At 40.6% G+C, this 18,288-nt stretch overlaps 2 protein-coding genes across 3 annotated transcripts in view; one reads left to right on the top strand and one right to left on the bottom strand.

Moving 5' to 3' along the window:
• The first annotated feature begins 3,002 nt into the window (after positions 1-3,002).
• Positions 3,003-18,288, top strand: part of LOC111670020 (SH3 and PX domain-containing protein 2A) — a 51,893-nt gene continuing 36,607 nt past the window's right edge. The window contains exons 1-5 of one of the 2 annotated variants that reach the window (XM_023426557.2): positions 3,003-3,348; positions 9,585-9,665; positions 15,185-15,260; positions 16,418-16,494; positions 17,346-17,437. In XM_023426557.2, coding sequence (XP_023282325.1) covers positions 3,277-3,348; positions 9,585-9,665; positions 15,185-15,260; positions 16,418-16,494; positions 17,346-17,437 — 398 coding nt within the window. In that variant the 5' untranslated portion in view covers positions 3,003-3,276. The remainder of the gene's footprint in view (positions 3,349-9,584; positions 9,666-15,184; positions 15,261-16,417; positions 16,495-17,345; positions 17,438-18,288) is intronic. The other variant, XM_023426556.2, reaches the window with a different exon arrangement.
• Positions 4,539-7,189, bottom strand: LOC111670022 (N-acetyllactosaminide beta-1,3-N-acetylglucosaminyltransferase 3-like). The gene is made up of 2 exons (XM_023426559.2): positions 7,030-7,189; positions 4,539-6,002 (listed from the first exon to the last, which is right to left on the bottom strand). Exons 1-2 carry the CDS (start codon positions 7,035-7,037, stop codon positions 4,892-4,894), a joined length of 1,119 nt encoding a protein of 372 aa, XP_023282327.1. The 5' UTR covers positions 7,038-7,189; the 3' UTR covers positions 4,539-4,891.

The following is an 18,288-nucleotide window of genomic DNA, read 5'->3' as shown; positions in this document are numbered from 1 at the left end:
TCACTCGTATGTGCAAATATAACAGTGCAGCTTAGGCACTGAATTTACATGTTAAAGGACTTAAAATTCTACATTTGAGCTGTTGAGGGAATGGGGGTATTTTTTTTCTTTATTTTCTGATATTGATCTCTTCCACAATCTGATTATAATTGCTATAATAATGTTGTTTTTGCCAAAAACAGATGTATCCCATGTACCAGTAGAATAAACAGCCAGTCTTAATATAGGTTGGAATGAATTATGCCAATTTCTTCTGACCTTCTCTTTAGCTCTTCCTCAGTCGTCTCTCCAATATGTTGCTGTCATGATGCCGCCGGTAAGCATTTCTTCCATGTGCTCTTCTTCACTGCTGATCTCTGCACTGGTCTCTAGTCCCAATCAATCTCATTCAAAAGCTTGGTGCGAGCCACTATTTTTATATCTCATTAACAGAGCCAGGTCTGTGTAGGAACACCGGATTTTTTTCAGCACAAACACAGAACAGACAGCTAGCGGACCATGAGGAGATATTCACTAGAAATTCACATTCAGTGTATTAAATTACAATCGCTTACTCTACCTTTAATCGTCTATTTTGGTTTGCTGCTTGGGGGCAGAGCAATTATCTGTAAACATAACAGTGACATAGCCTACTGCATTATCACCTTATAAGGTTGATATAGTAAACATGATACACATCTAGCAGACAGAAATCTTTCATTCAGATTTGTGTATTTGTCCTTTTAACAAACATAGATCCAATATTCAATCTCTTTTTAGCTCTGTTATGGTCTTAACCAACGCACCAACTCCTGAGGGAAATATCTGGTTGCGAACTGTGTCTGTCTGCTTTTGGAGCAGTGCATTTACATATATTAACACTCATTTGGCAGGCGCTTTTATTCAAAGCTCGTTACAAGTGAGGGACAACACTAAAGCGTCAGTACAGGAGAAGACCTTTAAATTGTCACACCTTGTCAGTCTAGCGAAATTCCTTTTGTCCCCTTCCCTAATGTCTCCAGTATTTGTATTTCCTGTTTTATTTTGATACTCACCTCTTGTCTCATTTCAGGTCCCTTTACTTCCTGCCATCCTGGGCTTCCCTTCTGAGTGATTACCTGACCTGGCCCTAATGTGTTGCACCTGTGTCTAACTGTCTCCCCTGCCCCAGAGTATTTAGTCTAAGTGTGCCCTTCTGCCTGTGCCAGTTGGTCTTGTTCCTGTTGTGACGCCATTCCAGACTCTGTTCGAGCCTATTTCTAGCGAGCCAGTGCATGACTAGTTTTTGTCTTTGAACTTACCTTTTGCCTGCTGAGCTTGTACTGTTGCCCTGTGAACTGATTTTCTGTGTACCAAACCTATTTTGCCTGAGTAGAGACTGTTTAATGAACCACTATGTGTCTCAGAGTCCTGCATTTGAGTTCCATCCCTGTGTTCAGTCGTCACAGAAAGAAGTACTAATTACTAAAGCTATTCAATGAGGCAAAGTGGGAGAACGTAAGGTAATGAACAACAGAGAAAGTGCATAGGAAGTGCTAGTAGGCATGTTTAGGTTTTAGAAGAGATGAGTTTTCGGTAGCTTGTTCCACCATTGGGGAGCTCCAGTGGGTAACCACAAATGAGAACAGTCTTGGCTGCGATTGCTTTGTGTGCAGGGATGGCAATGCCAGACAACAATCCTTGGAAGTACACGGTGGCAGAGAACGAGCATAAGCCAGTATGATTGAGTTCAAGTAGATGGGTACAGACTCATAAGTAACTCTATAAGCAAGAGTGACTTGAATTTGATTTAGGGTGGCCGTGGAAAGCCAGAGGAGGTCAATGAGCAGTGGAATTACATTTTGTATGGCCCGAAATCATAACATGCATTATCTCAAGGCATTTTACAGGATAAGGTCAAGACCTTTCAATATTATAGAGAGAAACCCAACTGTTCCCACAATGAGTAAGCACTTGGCGACAGTGCAGAGGAAAAACTCCCTTTTACCAGGAAGAAACCTCCAACAGAACCAGATTTAGGGTGGGCAGCTGTCTCCCTCGAATGGTTGGTTTGAGGGGAAAGAAATGGGGGAGAAGAGAAATAGGTTATCAAATTATCATGTTTCATAAGCAAATTATATATTATACCAAAAATCTGAATCTAAAACTATAGCTGTCAAATAAATGTTGTGAAGTAAGAATTACAATATTTCTCTTTTGTAACATAGTGGCATGAAATAGGCCAACTCAAACAAAATACAAGTACCTCAGAATTGTAGTTAAATTCAGTACTTGAATAAATTTGCTTCCTACCACTACAGAGCACAAAACAAGCCATAAAATGCACCATTTGCTCACATTTTAATTTAAGGTGATGCAGGTGTTGTCAGTGCCCCCGTGTGGTAAGATTAACTAAATGTTATTCTGTGCTTCATCTCCATGCACAGGCCTTCTCCTCCAAATGAGTTTAATTGCTGTCGGAAATCTTCATGTTCCATTAAAATTTGCGTCAGAGTGGACGCTATACGTGATATGTTACGTGATTGTCAGTTAAGTGGACAAATGTGTTTCTCTGCAACTGTCACACATTTTGTTCTTGCGTGTTTAGTTACAAAATCTGCATACAGTAGGCTTTTAAGAGTTCATTGTTACAAAGATGTAACCTGTGTCAACTTGAAACATAATTGCACCTCAATACTTGTGCTTTCTCGCTGCTGTGCATCCACGTTTTAGATAAATTTTTTTTTGCACTAATAGCGGGAGGTAGGAGGCACACTTCAAGGCAGCAATACTATCCTGTTTTCCATACACTTCTTATGCAACTTGCAGTAAATTTTAGCTTTTGAGTTTGGTGCAATGTGACACGCGAGAAACAAGAAACAAGTCCCAAACAGTCTGACTTTATTTCTTCAGAGGTTTCCCGAGTAGTGGTGTCCAGCCAGACGAAGCGGGACCGCCCCATACGCACTGCCCCTCTTTCCGTACTTTGCTGCGGTTGTCCAGTCCAGCCTCTCTGGAGGGAGGGGACGACTGACTAAATGCTAGTTTTATTGCGTTGTCATGTTTCACAGGGAGTTCAGAAGCTCCCAGACCGCCTGACACCATTATTTCATGGATGCACCCAAAGCCTGAGAACGGAGGACCCCCTCCCCCTCTTCCCTCAATACGCCGCTTCCTCCGACTTTGCTTCTTTCCTCAGTGTCCTCGCACGGGAGATACTTTATGTTTTTTGATACCAAATATCGTTTTCATGGGTAAACATCTTCTTTTGTACTCTTTGTAGTAGTTCCTTGTGCAACTCCTTTTTGGTCTGTCAGCATGCAGCTCCGTACAGTCCTGGACGTTAATGTTGTGGATGTGCAGAAGCGAAGAAATCCCTCCAAACACTATGTAAGTTGCCTCTTTATTCAGTAAGTCTCATATCCTGTTGTGTAAGTAGCTGTAACTTTTACAGATGTAGGCTCCACACTGTATACCATGTGTATTGAAGTTGTTGCCATGCTAACGGCTCAATGGGTGGCAATGTAGGGCTGTAGGACCGCTACTTTGGTCCAGAGTGAAACATCCTAACAACAGTTGTATGGATTGGTCATGAAATTGTTGGTGCCCTGAGGATGAACCGGTATGAAGTTCACATATGTGGCTTTGAATGAAAGGTGGATAGATGGGTGACATTTGATGATTGATTTAATGATCCTTCGATCGTCTTTTAATCTAGACGTAAACTTCATTAAACTTAGAAAACTTTAATGTTTTCTGAGAGGCAATTTGTACTATAAATGTCATCACAGTCTAGGCAGACATTTAAAAGCCATCAACATGTCAAACCTTTAATTTGTACAGCGTTGGCAAGATTATGACCTAATACTTGGAAAACATTTTAACATTTTCATCAGCCTCAGCTGTACTTATATACTTTATATACTGTGTATATATATATATATATATGTGTGTGTGTGTTACTGGAACAAAAAGGTCAAAGGGGAAATATCAGAATTGTCCCCTTTGGTCTCAGTCAGCAGTGGTATTAAAAGTACATCACATCAGCATCTAAATGCACCAAAGTGACGATTGCAAGTACATTAAAATTCTGTTGCAAGAGAATCCAGCACATGTGTTTACATTACAGACATGTGCTTCAGGGCCAATGTTTTTCTGACTGACTGACTGTCGTGTGTAGATCTGCGCATGTTCAGTAGCAACATGTTCCTACCAATATCAAGGGGTTGCTGAATTGTCCCCACCAGTTTTTTTTTTTTTTACCAATCTCAAACGATCTTGCCATTTTTACGCTGGGCAAAACCCTCGCTAACATCTGGCTTTTGACATTGTCACAGCCAATAATAACAACGTTCGTTAATCAATCAAAACATGTCTCTTCTTTAAAATTAGTAAGAGAAATATTTACCCTTTTAATTCCTCCCTCTCCCTTTCCATGAGTCGCTCAAGAGCACAGTTATTGCAGCCTATGTGTCATGACATGACCGTTTTTATACAGTAAATTAACCACAGATTGTCCAACTGGTTTGTTTGTAAATGTCAGGCATCATTTTAGCAGCAGCCTGAGCAACACAGACACATGGACATACATTTGTTTTATTTAAAATCTATCATGTACAGATGTCTATAAATTCAAAAAAAAAAGTAAAATTATTTACATATGTTTCAAGATACATCAACATATTCAATTGTTTCAACAGAGTCTCCAGCAAAGATAAAACCAAACCAACACCCTTGTTGATCATACACTAACAAAAATGACACAAAAATTAAATGGGGATTAAAAACAATCAAACAAAAAAAGCGGATGATAAACAGTGGTATAAATCAGTTCAAACCATATCTCATTAAGAATTCAGAAGGCCACAAGTTAAGAGCAAGTGAAATCATCAAAGTGTCTAAAAGCTCTTTTACCACCTGTAAGTTAAAGCCATTACTTTGAGATACCACATTTTAGATTGGGGTCATGTATTCTTTTCCATAGAACATACATATTAGCTGAAAAGAATCTGTGTACCAGTAGCACGTTTCTAAAAAAGCAAGGGTCATACTGATCTAAATTGCTGGAGGGAATTTTCCATCCTAACGTCATTACACCCATATGACGGGTAGGCTTGAGGTTAGCTTTGGTCAGACACATCCCCATGTAAACATCATCAATGGGAATAAGATCAATGGTCTGGGACATCTTGTGTATGACCAAAGCTGTGTAGACAGACAGGAGGTAGCCCCCACCACTACAGTAGAGGGGGTATGAGTTTGACGGGTACATCTCAACTGGAACAAAATACTTGCTCCTTGAATCTCTGATAGGACCCCCACCCATCAAAAAGCCAGTAAAGAGGTGCTTGCTTCCATCATTGTCGAGGCTTTGGAGATAGTCAACCATGTTGTCTGTGTTGGCAAACACATCATCATCACCATTTAGAAGGAAGTGAACATGCAGACATTTTCTTTCCATCCATTTTAGGAAGAGTGTCTGTTTCAAGGTGAGGTTGACAAAGGAATCTTTGATGTCCCATTGGAGAATGTCATTATACGTCTCATGCTCCGCTTTTAGTAGTGCATTCCATCTCTCTTCCTCAAAACTATCCCCCGCCGTTCCTACAATGAAAATCCTTCGTATCCACACACCATTGTACAACCTCTCCTCAGCCCAGGTTTTGCGCAGCACCTCTCGACGGTCGTAGTTTGGAGGGGAGGTTTTAATGACCAGTAGAAGGAAGATGTCTGCAGATTCCTCAGCTCCTCCACATTTGTCAGGGAGGTCCAGCAGCACGGGGAAATTGCGACAGTGACCATAGTATAACATGTTTTTGATCTCAGGAGAAAAAGAATCGAATCCTGTGATTTTGGAAACGGACAGATTTTGTTGACATTCAAAAGACTCTTTGGTGAATGGCTTTGGTTGTATGCTAACCTTTTCCACATATTCTTGGAGGGGGTCGATTTTGTCGCCAATAAAGTCTTTATAGAGATAAGCAGCCACAAGAAGAATTCCCAACAGTAAGGCCCCTGCTCTGATGATTATCCACCTTGAATATCTGCAGTGAAAAGAATAAAAAAACCTTCTCATCAACACATCAGTCAGAAATGTATTAATATATTGAAGATTATGATAACAATGTCACTAGTCGTGCCCTAGTTGCTCCTGACAGACCTATTATGGCCTCTTGTGTAATACTACTCTGTGATAGTGAGTCACTGTAGGGTCTAGTCTGCCCTTAGGGAAGCCTGAGAGAATAAAGAAGAACTGCCTAGAGCGCATTCTAACCTCTTGTTAATGCATTTTTATTCTTCAGGAGTTTTAATTAGGCTGTCAAAGGGTGACAAGTCTTGGCAGTTAGTAATTTAAAAAAACATCTGAAACATCTGAACAAACAGGGTGTCAACAGGGTGGGGTGGGGCCTACAGTACAGATCACTCAGCTATTCACGCCAGAGGCTATTTACGCCGAGCAACAGGGAGAAAGAGGAGTGACCAAAAAAGCGAGGGTTTCGTCGGCTGGCCTCTCTCACTCATTGACTCCAAAAGTTTTATTTACCACCATCAAAGCAGCAGGATTAAGAAACTGAACTAAATTACGTGTTCTGTCTGTCTGTCGATCTCCGCCCATTGTTGATCACCGATATCAATGTCCAACAGACTTGCCAAGAGCTTCAGGCATCATTGTGCTTACAATACAAGAGGTTATAATAATGCTGAACTCACAACATTTATTCTAGTCTGGTAAGTAAATGGCTGTTATTGGCTAGATGTAGCAATAGCAAAACTTTAAAAAAACAGCTCCTCTAAAATTTAAATGACAATTTTCATCATCAGTTGCTGCAGTCATAAACAGACATATGCAGTAGTTTGAAGAACAGAAGAGATTTGAGGGCTAGACAGTCTAATATTATATGCATTCTTAACATCCAAATATCCTCTGCTGATTGAATAACATCTATCTTTAACACAAGTTTGTAACAATATAGGCTAAATATTTTATGTATAAGAATAATTTGTAGACGAATGAAAATCCACAGAAACAATAACGCACAATTAATACAGCCTTCATTCGACAATAATTACCTGAACATATTGGTAGATTGATGTGAGCCAATGCTGAGTATCCCCTTTGACTGTCAGTACACAGTGCAGATTGCTGAAGAAGTTACAGAGATGATGTACAGGACAGGCTGGTTTTGTCTGTAATTCTATATATTCCAAGGTGGAACACTCTCTGAACGAACCACATAGCTAGTGATGCATGTGGTTCGTTCAGAGCATGCTCCACCTGTGGCTAATAAATAGTAATGAGTTAAATGATTGTAAAGGGGTGGTTCACAACGGCAGAGATTGGTTGAACTGGTTGAACTGGCTGTAAGAAATACACTTGTAATTTACTTAAGCTTAAAACTGACTGTTTGTCAGACTGCTCAGGGTTTCAGTGTATGACTTGGTTACAGCTGCTAACTCAGTTCGTGCTTGCATCAGCATAATTTTTCAGTGAAAAAGTCACACAGTTGTAAGGTAGTCATGTTTTGTGAGCAAGCAGTAGTAACCCTGTATGGGGTTCATCATAGTTTACCGGTAGCCTCTGAGCTGCTCAGTGAATGAAATCATTATTTAGTAAAGAAAAAAAAAGAAAAACATCCTTTCATTCTTCATTCACTGGCATGTTCATTCATAGGCAGCAACAAATTTCATATCAAGTGAAAACTTTGACCTGCTATTGGTGATATAGGAAAAATCAGGTGAAAAACAAAGTTAATACAATTCATCCTGAGGAGGATATGAATCAGTGTACTACCAGTGCATAGCAATACAAAATTTTTGTTTAGCAATTTGCATGTTAGCATTGTCATTGTAGGCATGTTGGCATTTAACCCCGCCCAAATTGTCACTGTTACAAGGAAAACATCACAGAGCTGCTCGCATGGCTGAAAACTTATTTTACTGCATAGTGAGGTTATGAATCTTACTAACCTGAGTAATTTGATTTGATTTGAGCCACAAGACATGTCTCAACGGAGGTGCAAAAATCAATCAGTCCATCAGATACAATTGGATTAATCAAACTGAGAGTTAGGATCAATTGCATCATCCATCTCTTGCTGCGGGAAGCTCCCAGAGGCCACTGAACACAGGGCATAGACATTCCCTTGGGATGGAAGCCGGAGGTGATGGCTGACTGGGAAGTTTCCACAAGGGAAGAGAGGAGAAAAAAATTAAATCTCATTATCTATGATCTAAGCAACTGAAAATGCTTTTCCGGTTTCAGAGAGGAAAGAAGCAACCCTTTGTCTTTTGTTCCTACTGTTCAAGTGTGACTTCCTCCCAGGGACTCATGGCACTGGAGCCAGAGAGTGCATGGCAACTAATCCTGGTTTACACCCATTGTCAGAGGGAGATCATTTCAAAAGAGATGAGGCTCAGTGTCTTAACGTGCAGGAACGTCTTTGTCAAATACAAACTTAAATGTTAGAGTAAATCAGCTGTCAGCTGTAAATGTGCAATTGTCTTTGGTGGTTCCATGTTTTGAATCTGCTGTTAACTGTATAATTCTTTCCAGTGAGTTCATGAGGTATCAGTAATGTTGGTTGCAATTATCACAGTCAATTTCTGACTTAATAATAAAACCATAAATGTTACAAAAATATTACATATTAATTAACTCATAACAATATGTTAATTTCAATTTTTTTTCCTTTTGCATAAGTTGTATTGTCATGTTCAAACATAAACGTGGTTCATGGTACTTTTGGGATAAATCGCGACCTCACACACCCTCACTTTGAGCCATGCTGTTCTCTAAATTCTGAGTGTTTGGTCATGCTGTCTGTATCTAATTAGCAAGCTGCTGGAGAACTTGTTCCACCTCGCTGCACACTCTTTCTGTAATGAACTGTGTGCAGAATGAAGACTGCATCTCAAACTAGTAACTGATGTCCTCGCAGATTGCCACCACATGTGTAAATACTGCTTTTGTAAATACTCTGTGCCATGCACTAAGATGGAAATGCATGAGGTGCTGCCATCTGTTTCCGAACCTTGGGGTGTGTGCAATTGTTTGTTGGCCCTTTATTGTTGAGGCAAATAGAGAATTTATTTTGGGAAAACTCATGGTAACAGTGTTTTGTTCTGTAAATGACTGATGTCAGCCAAGGAAATGTATTCCCATTTCAGCTTCTGTGTGGGTTAACGCTTCCTCCCTGTCATTACTCCCTGTGATAGATAGAAGTGCTGGGAGTTGTTGACATAACGGGGGCATCATTTGTTTTTTTCAGACAGCGGACATTTAGCCTCATAGCTTCTTATTGATTAACCTTTAGTGTTAAAAGTAAATGTAGGCATACTCACATTTAATCAGCTGCACTCTATTTGGTAGCAATAGTTACAAATAATTACAGATTACAAAATCCTTGAAATCTATCAGCCCCCCTATTGACCTCTGATGGTTTTCCAGTGTGTGCCTGAAACAGACAAACTTAATGAGTTTATTTGACCCTTGTTGACCTCTCGAAGTCAAGTCAGGAGGAAATGCACTTTGTGTCATTAGGACAGATCAAGCTAAAGCGGTGCCGTGGTGTCTTTGACAAAGTGACATTGTTACTAATGGGCGTCTTTTGTTCTTTTCTCACTAGGTGTACCTCATCAACGTCACGTACTCCGACTCCACTTCCCATGTCATCTACAGGAGATACAGCAAATTCTTTGACCTACAGGTACATTACACGGGCTAAATACCAACACACTTTCACAGCTTTAGTTCACGGTTGCAATAAAGCTTGTTTTGTGTAAATGTTAGGAATTACATGAAAATGTCTTCTTCACATTAAACGCTGTGAGGTCAGTTTGACCTTTTGGTCTTTCTGTTCATGTGCTGGAAGGCAGCTTCGTGAAAGGTCTCATTTAAGACTGCTGCAGCCAACTTGTAAATAGGGAAATGGGGGAAATCCAGTCAGCAGATGCAGGAAGAAAACATGAACTCAGGGAGAATGCAGAATACAGCATCGAGTTAAGATATGCCTCCGGATTTTTTAAGGCATCCAGTAGCCTTCAGCGAAATTTCTGCATTTCTAACAGTGACTCAAGTTTACATTTTAACCACTGAACTGCTGAACTGTCTATACTGTAGCTTATTTGTTATAAGAATAACAGATCCAGACATCTAAGTAGCCTTAACAACAGTGAGGGGTTTAAACCTTAATCAGTGCATTTACCTTATCAAGCATTTTCTTGTAAAATACTGTCTCTGGCTCTTCTCTGATAACCCCCTCAGCCAGTCTGCACTTTACAGCACTGTGGCTCTGGTGGGCTGGCCGTGTTGAAGGCAACAGAGGAAACCCTTTGTTCTCAGGTCTCTTGCCAGGATAGCCAGGAAAAATCTGCCCTGGTCTGTTTGATGGAAACTTCTCTCGCTTCTCTCCTGTCTCTGTAAACATTAGTCTTGTCCATAGATCCCTGCTGCCGGGGTGTGTTTGTCTGGCCATGGTAATCCACGAAGAACAACAGTCTGCAGCTGTCTATACAAAAAAATGGGTTGGGATAGTGTTTTTTATTTGTGCTTACATGAACAAAGTCATATAGGTGAAAGATGGCTTGTATAGAGTGAAGACAATTGCAGACAATGTGCGAATAGTATTAGATTGAGCAAGCGTACAATGACAACAAAAGCATCTTCTCACTACTAGACAAGACAACATGTAAACAGATGCTTAAAGATATTTTTGTGGACATCAATTCAGACAGTGGGATTTGCAGTAAGCCTCCCATAGAGGGAGGATGGAGTTAAGGCAATGCAAGGACCAATCCCAAAATGCACTCAATGAAATAAGGAGGAAGCTGTGGGCAGGAAAGGGTTGGGGGTTGGGATAATGAAGCCTTTGGAGCCCTGTATTTAAAGACTGAAAGGAAGATGTTTTCCGTCGTGAGTTTAGATAAGACAGCTGTTTCACTGCTGCATTTCTCCTTAAGCTTTCAATAATGTTGAGCAATGACATAACAGATTACCTATAGTCTCACTTTTCTAACGTCTATATTAAAATATTTGTCTATTTTCCAGGGAGAAACTGAGCTTTTTGTGTATGTTTTTCCAAACTCAGTGCAGCTCCATGTCTTTGTAGCACAGTTGCGTGTTTTACGTTCACTAGGGGCTGACAGTGAAAGAAAATTGCATTTTACACCCTTTGGCCTGACAAATGTGACCATGATCTCATCTGATAACCATCAATTCAAAGGTCACAAAACAAGAAACGCCTTTTAAGCAGTGGCTGGTCGTTCATATTATGTCGAACATCAGTCAGAATTGTAAAGCTGCTCATAGAAAACTCTTCGTCAACAACAGGCTCCTTCACTGTTTGTCTTTTAAAGATGAAGTAACCATTTTCATTTCCAAATGGATGTCCAAAAGTGCACTCACTCACAGTGCACTAAACGTAACTCATAACTACTCCACCGGCAAGCAATTATCATAAATTATCAGGATTCCTTCTCTTCTTTATCTGATTCCTTCTCTCTTTGTCTTTTCTGCTGACTTGACGTGAGGTGTGCTCTTTTTTAAATGCATGTGCGGAGTTAAGCACATTGATTCCTTGGTTTAGACGCATTCGTTTTCATGCTGAATACTGCTGAGCCTGATTTCCACCAAAACACTGTTTCTGGTGTCAAAGGGGAATGTGTTTGACCCGCACACATTTGACGTGAGCAGAATTGGTCAGCGTCTCAAACAGAGTTTACCGTCAGAGAGTGGCCTCCCCCCTCCACACCCTTTAACCACAGCAGACAGAGCACATGGGCCATAGCATTCCACAGGGGGATTGTGGAGTGTGCAAGCTGGCCTGGTTTCCTTTTGGACAGAAACCTCTCCAAAAATCCTGTAGTCATTATTTTTGGATTGGGGAATTGGACCAAGGTCAGCTCTACCCTGTCCACATTATAATTTGTCTGGCCTACATTCCTGATATAAGATGGGACTTTAACAAGGTTATTTTTCTCAAAAAAAAAAAAAACATGAACATTGTTGAACATGAGCTGCTTTGCAAGACAAACTAATGGCTGAGAATAGACCGAAGCTAAAGTTTATTTAACTCCATCGATTTAGCATTGCACTGCTACAGTATAACATTGTCAGACTGTGTGAATGTGGCAGCTCAGAACACAGAAAAATACCCATCACAATACTTAAGAGAACAAGGTGAATGAATAAATGTATTGTTTTGTTTGACCTACGGTGGAAACCCCAAAATATTCAATGTACTATCAAGTAGAACAAAAAAAGTGGCGAATTCTCACATTTGAAAACCTGGAATTGACAAATTTCGGGCATTTTTGCTTGAAAAAATGCTGATCCATGATCAAAATAACATGTGTAGTCGGCCCATAAACAGATTTTGAATTTGAGTTCCCTTTCTTAATGAATAAACTGAGGATAGTCATTTGAGCCAACGGGGTTGCAGAGATGCCAAAAGACACTTTTCATTTTTGCAGCGATTCATTACCACCAGAAGGGGCACAGAATGTGAGTTTATATTACTTGTCTTCTGATTATGATTACAATGCAGCTTCTGTACCAACATGCATGATAAAATGCGATTCTCCCCAAGGAAATCAGAGACTGTTTCTGACCAAGAGGGCTGTTTTTCACCATAATCTCCTTGCAGTAAACAACTGTCGAGTAGATGTCAAAACACAACCCAGAGATGGAATCAGATTGTTTTCCCACTCAAACATTCCTCCAAACTCCCCCTGTCTGAGATACCTCGTCAAACACTTTCTTTGTCTGTGGCACAGTGCAGTGTCTCTTCCTCCCTCCCCACTCCCACGAGTCCAATTTCGTTTAAATGCTTCAGATGATTATCATTACAGTCTACAGGAGCTGCTTGGGTTTCTCCTGTCACCATAATTCATGACCACAATGTCATAATGCCAAAATAGAGATATGTTTGATGACTAAGTTTTTATTGCACTCTCTTCCTCAGGCATTTATTCACAACACTGATTATCCTGTGTGTGCAGAAAGAGACAGGCAAATGTGATTACATCATAGCACCTATTGCTACATGGACACATTCATTTTCCCAATGGGAACAGTTGGCTTAATACACTGAAGAATCCTGTGCAGAGTTTAGGAGAGCAGCATAGAGTAAATACAGCATATATATGAAATGTGAGAAATGTTTTCCCCTGGAATTTGTTCTCCCAAGTTGTGGGGCGGTTGCCGTAGAAACAGCAGCTTTCACACCTGTCCTCTGAAGCAGTAAGTGTATCCAGGCAGGTCGCCAGGGGTGATGTCACCATGGCTGCTGGACGAGGGGCCTCTCCGTCAGTCAAGGCGGTTTCTGAAGGTGTTGAGTGAACATTCCCATCTTAGAGGGAGGATCTGGCTGCGTCCAGCTGGGAGGCTGATATAACATGATGAGTGTGCAGCTTAGTGTGTCAGACAAACAATACGCCTGCCAATGTGCTATTACACAAATTGTCATATTTCCATAGTATTCGAAAGAAAAGCAGTCTGGTTTGTATTCGTGATGTGGCAATATCAGATTTTCCCAACGTGATTAGCGCGGCAAAAAGAATTCATGATAACTTCACAATATTATATAGAAAATTAAAAAGAAAAATTAGAATAATGCTAACAGTCAAATTCATCTTCAGCTTTCTTTATTGTGTGTTTTCTCTCTTTTGAATTACACTCAAAATACAATTGTAGGGAGGTGGAGAGAGAGTTTGTAACCATAACTGTACAAAAGCATACAAAACGAACAGTCACACTGAATGGATGGTGAAAAGACAACCAGATGAACTGATAACCTAACATCTGTCATCACTGTATTATCATTTGTGTATAAACATGATATAAATATATCATTTTACTGTATAGTTTATATACATCATGTTTGATGTCTTGCCTTTTCAGTTTTACCAGTGTTAAACTCAGATTTTAGTAAGATCAGAAATCTTAATATGTCATGTTTGCGTGCAGGTGTGGTTAACTGTTCTTTATACTCTTTGCCCTTAAAACCCGATAATGATGGCTGTTCTCCTCAAAAGGAATCATTTCTCGTTAGCTGTCTATGTTTCAGAGGACAGTGGGGAGGTGAATGCCATGCCCTGAGAGAAGTTTAGAAGTTTAGCAAAAGCAGCAAATGAGGGCAGAAAAGAAAGAACCACAAGAAGAGAAACCAAACCACCTCTTACTGGAGAGTTCCTACAAACAACTCCTACAGGCCCAGACAGAGCAGATCCAACTTTACCCTCTAAGCTGGATACTGTTTGTCCACCTGGTTCTTTTTGGCTCAGTCTAGACTGGGACTAGTCTCCTGGTCTCCTCCTCCTAAGTAGAGTGTGCTTTAGCTTGACGCTCACAGTCTTCGCTGTTTAGCAGAGCACATCTGGAATGAGGCAAGGCAGACTGAACAAAGGCAGGGCTGCATCTGGATTTCGAGCATGCTGTTACTGTAGGATGCTCTCACGTGCCATTATGGTATTGCTGTGATTTATTCTAAGAGGAAACTGGAAACTCTTGTACGTGACTCAGTACAGACACATACTTAACGCATTTGCATCGCCTGTTTTTTTTAAGCACTCAACAAAGCATGCTCATACATCATATACAAGACAGGACAAATGCACACATACATGAGCAGGCGCAAGCCAGAACAGTTACAAACTGCTACACTTGAAGGAAATAGTTGCATGCTGCCATCATAAAAGACTTGACACAAAATGCTTTATGTCTATTTCCTCTGTCTATTTAGACCTGGACTGTATCTCTCAATAGATCGATCCTGTAAATAGACAGATGTATCACGTGTTAACATCAAAGTGTTAATTATCTCCCCTAATGGCTTTTTAAGCTCCTTAAGCTTTTTTTTTTTTTTTTTTACCTAGATAAATGTGAGTGATGTAACCTTGTCTGCTGCATCAGAGATCAAAGTGAACCAGCTTCATGACACAGTTGCTTTTCAGACCAGATGTAATTACACCCTGTGTTGAACTCGCGTACTGTAACAAGGAGGTCGACTGTTTCTGGAGAATTTACAACCCCCCTTTCTCCCTTTTGTTTCTATTCTCATCTCAGACTTTCAACTTTTATCTGATCAACTTGTGGTAGATGAAAGAAACAGTTAGAAGATAATCGTTGCCTGCCATTTATATTGGCATGTATCTTTCTTTTTTTTTTTTACTTTTGATGGACAATTCAGGCTTGTGTCACTCTTTATTTTCTCCTTCACATTTGCAGATGCGAATCCTCGACAAATTCCCGATTGAAGGAGGACAGAAGGACCCCAAAAAGAGGATTATTCCTTTTTTGCCAGGTGATAAATGCAATGTGGCACAGCATGCACAACGCTCTGATATCATTGTCACATCAATTTTAGATTTATCCAAGAGAGCAAAAGAAAGGCCTTCAGAGATTTTCATGCACAACGGATGTTTGTTAGTACTCCTACGTACTCCATAGCATGGCCTACCACGTTGCCAAACTCCACCCAGGCCAAATCAATTTGTGGTCTGCCATGTCAGGAGGAAGCTAGCAGAGAGGGATTTGTCTAATCTGATAAAGTCACAGTGGGCCAGAGCAGAGGAGAGCAGTGAAGAGATCCTTTGTTAGATGAGCTGTCCTGCTGAACGAGTTTGGCCAGTGCTGTATTGGTTTCTGCACAATTTTACTGTTACTGTGGGTTTCATGCATTTAGACACTGATGTTAGCACTCGGTCTCCTAAGAGTTGTAAAGTGAGGATTAACAGAGGGGAAAGGTTTTACAGCTGCTCACATTAATTTAGGGATTAGAAAACCTTTTGGGGTTTTTTCTGTTTTTAGAATCAATCCTGTATCATTAAACATTTGAAACATGTAATCAATGTATGCTACTTTTTCTTTAGTATGTCATGTTAAAAGAAGGGAAATATGCTTACTTTCTACAGATGGACTTCACACTGACAACATGTGAATTCATTATTTGGTAAAGATGCATCCTCTATAGTTTAAACAATATGTGTCTTAGAAATACAACAAATTTGTATATATACATGTGCACATACACATACATACAAATACAGTACATAGGCAGATACATTAAGGAAAAAAAGCACAAAAAGGTTAACACAGAGACCAACACACAAAGAAAAAAGGGCAAAAGGGGGAAATAAAAGGGCCAAAAGAAAATGGATAAAGAAAACCACTCAAAAGACGTGGATTTTGAAAAAGGAAGGCTGAAAACTGTATGTAACCATAATAAACTATAATGGGTAATTCTCACTTTCCCTTTTAGCATAACAGTCATGACGCTCTTTACAAACATAAGAGTTTACATCCCACTGTCAGTTCTGTCTGACTCCACATTACTGGGGAGGGATCATCCAGGACATCCTGGTGTGGTGTTAACGCATGACAAATATTAAACATTTTAACTGTACTTTTTGTGAGGGGGAGTGTTCTATGTGCAACTGACGGCGCTCTGTTTTTCCTCAGGTAAGGTCTTGTTTCGCCGAAGTCACATCAGAGATGTAGCCGTCAAGAGACTGAAGCACTTGGATAATTACTGCAAAGTAAGACAAAGGCTGGGTGTCTCCTAATGTCCTCAGAACTGTTCTTTTCTCCCAAATTTGAATTCATAACATCAGCACTTTTAGCACGACACATTGCGTCTTCTGGGACAGTAAATGTTGACCACTTTATGCGCCTCACTCCTGTACTCCCTGAACATTTGCTGCAGTATTTTCAAGGCAAGTCTTAACATTTATCTCCTCCACCAGCCTCAACAGGAAAGCAACTGCTCTATCTGCACTGGTCATTTCCTGTCACCAATGTAAATAGGCAGCCTATAAAGGAAACGAGGGAAATGGGGGCACACAGGGGGTAAAACAGAATCCAAAGAATAAGAATGAATCAGCAGGCTTAAAGTGTAGCAGGGAGTGCAGACGGCTACCTGACCCTCTTATATTCATTAGGTCAGAGAAGGGAATGTGGGGCAGGTGCGTTGCCAAGTGTGGCAGCAGTTTTCATTTAGAGGAACTGAACGAGATTTGCTGCGAAGGCAAGAAGGTTAAAGACAACAAAACTAGATTTCTTCTTCATGTTGTTTCTATAAGGATGTGTTTAAGCGGGCTGAAGCATTTCATTTTGAATGTCTATGCAGCTGAGACAGGCAGTCGTTGTAGTATATCACCTCTGTGTGTTTTCCTTTGTTTTAACCCTCTTAGCTCAGAGCCTTCTTCCTTCCCCTCCACACCCTCCCCATCTCCGCCTGGTCTACTCATATGCGCCTAAATGTTATAAAGTGGTTACTCATTGCCATTCAAACAAACCAACAGTGCTTTAAGAAACACACACACATCCAACCTTTTGTACGTGTTTTTGTTGCAAACAGTAGCTTTCTCCCTCCCTCCCTCTCCCACAGGCTTTGATGAAACTTCCCTCCCACATTTCCCAAAGTGAGGAGGTCCTGAAATTCTTTGAGACCAAATCAGAGGACCTCAACCCTCCCACAGAGTGAGTAACTATCACCGTATACTTCAGAAATACTAGACTGAGCATTAGCGTAATCTGTGTTATATGAACTGTTAGATACCAAGCATTGCCCTCTGGCAGGTTGTAAACCCAGGCTACAGCAGCGGACTGTGTGTGTTTGTGTGGTTCAGCAGCTGGAAGAGATGTCCTTCACCCACGCTGACCCATCCTAATCCAGAGGCTTTTCCGTGTCTCAGACATGATTGATTGATACCGGTTGGGAGGCACTGTGTTTTATTAATAATGATTTCTGGGAGGTGACACCTGATCCCAGAACAAATGCGTAAAGAATCAGTGGTGTCATGAGAGCATGGCTGAGTTCATGTCTCGGACCAGATGAGGCTCTCAGGCTAGTCATTTGTCATACTCAGTTCAAAGTCAGAGTGGGAGTAATTACACACTGGCTTCGAAATGACTTTTTCTTTAAATTCTATCCTTTCCTTTTGATTCATTCGCTGTTGTAGTATTTTTCTCCCTAAGATATGAATTTAATCTCATCAAATGTTGTTCGTACACTTCCCAACACACTCGAGGAGAAAGACTGTGTTGGAGTAACCTCTTGCGTGGTCTCTCCACAACCCCCAGGACCACCACCTCTAACCCTCAATACCCATACATGCTAATCCCACTTCAAAGTGAGATCCTCCTCAAGACTCCTAGACAGTCCAGCCCAGCTTAAATTGAGATGCTGAGGTCTAAAAGCCATACCACCCAAGCGCTCAGGTCACTACTGGGTGATCTGGACCTTTTCAAAATGACTTTTACAGTGTTATTTTTTGTCACGAGCTCTTAAGAACACAGGAAAGGTAATCTTACAATGCCATAAAATTACA

The sequence above is a fragment of the Seriola lalandi genome, unplaced genomic scaffold, assembly GCF_002814215.2.
Source record: "Seriola lalandi dorsalis isolate HSWRI2012SDOR001 ecotype SW California unplaced genomic scaffold, Sedor1 jcf7180002054832, whole genome shotgun sequence".
In the NCBI taxonomy this organism is placed as follows: domain Eukaryota; kingdom Metazoa; phylum Chordata; class Actinopteri; order Carangiformes; family Carangidae; genus Seriola; species Seriola lalandi.
The sequence above is the reverse complement of the archived record's forward strand: the minus strand, read 5'-3'. Positions and strand labels throughout refer to the sequence as shown.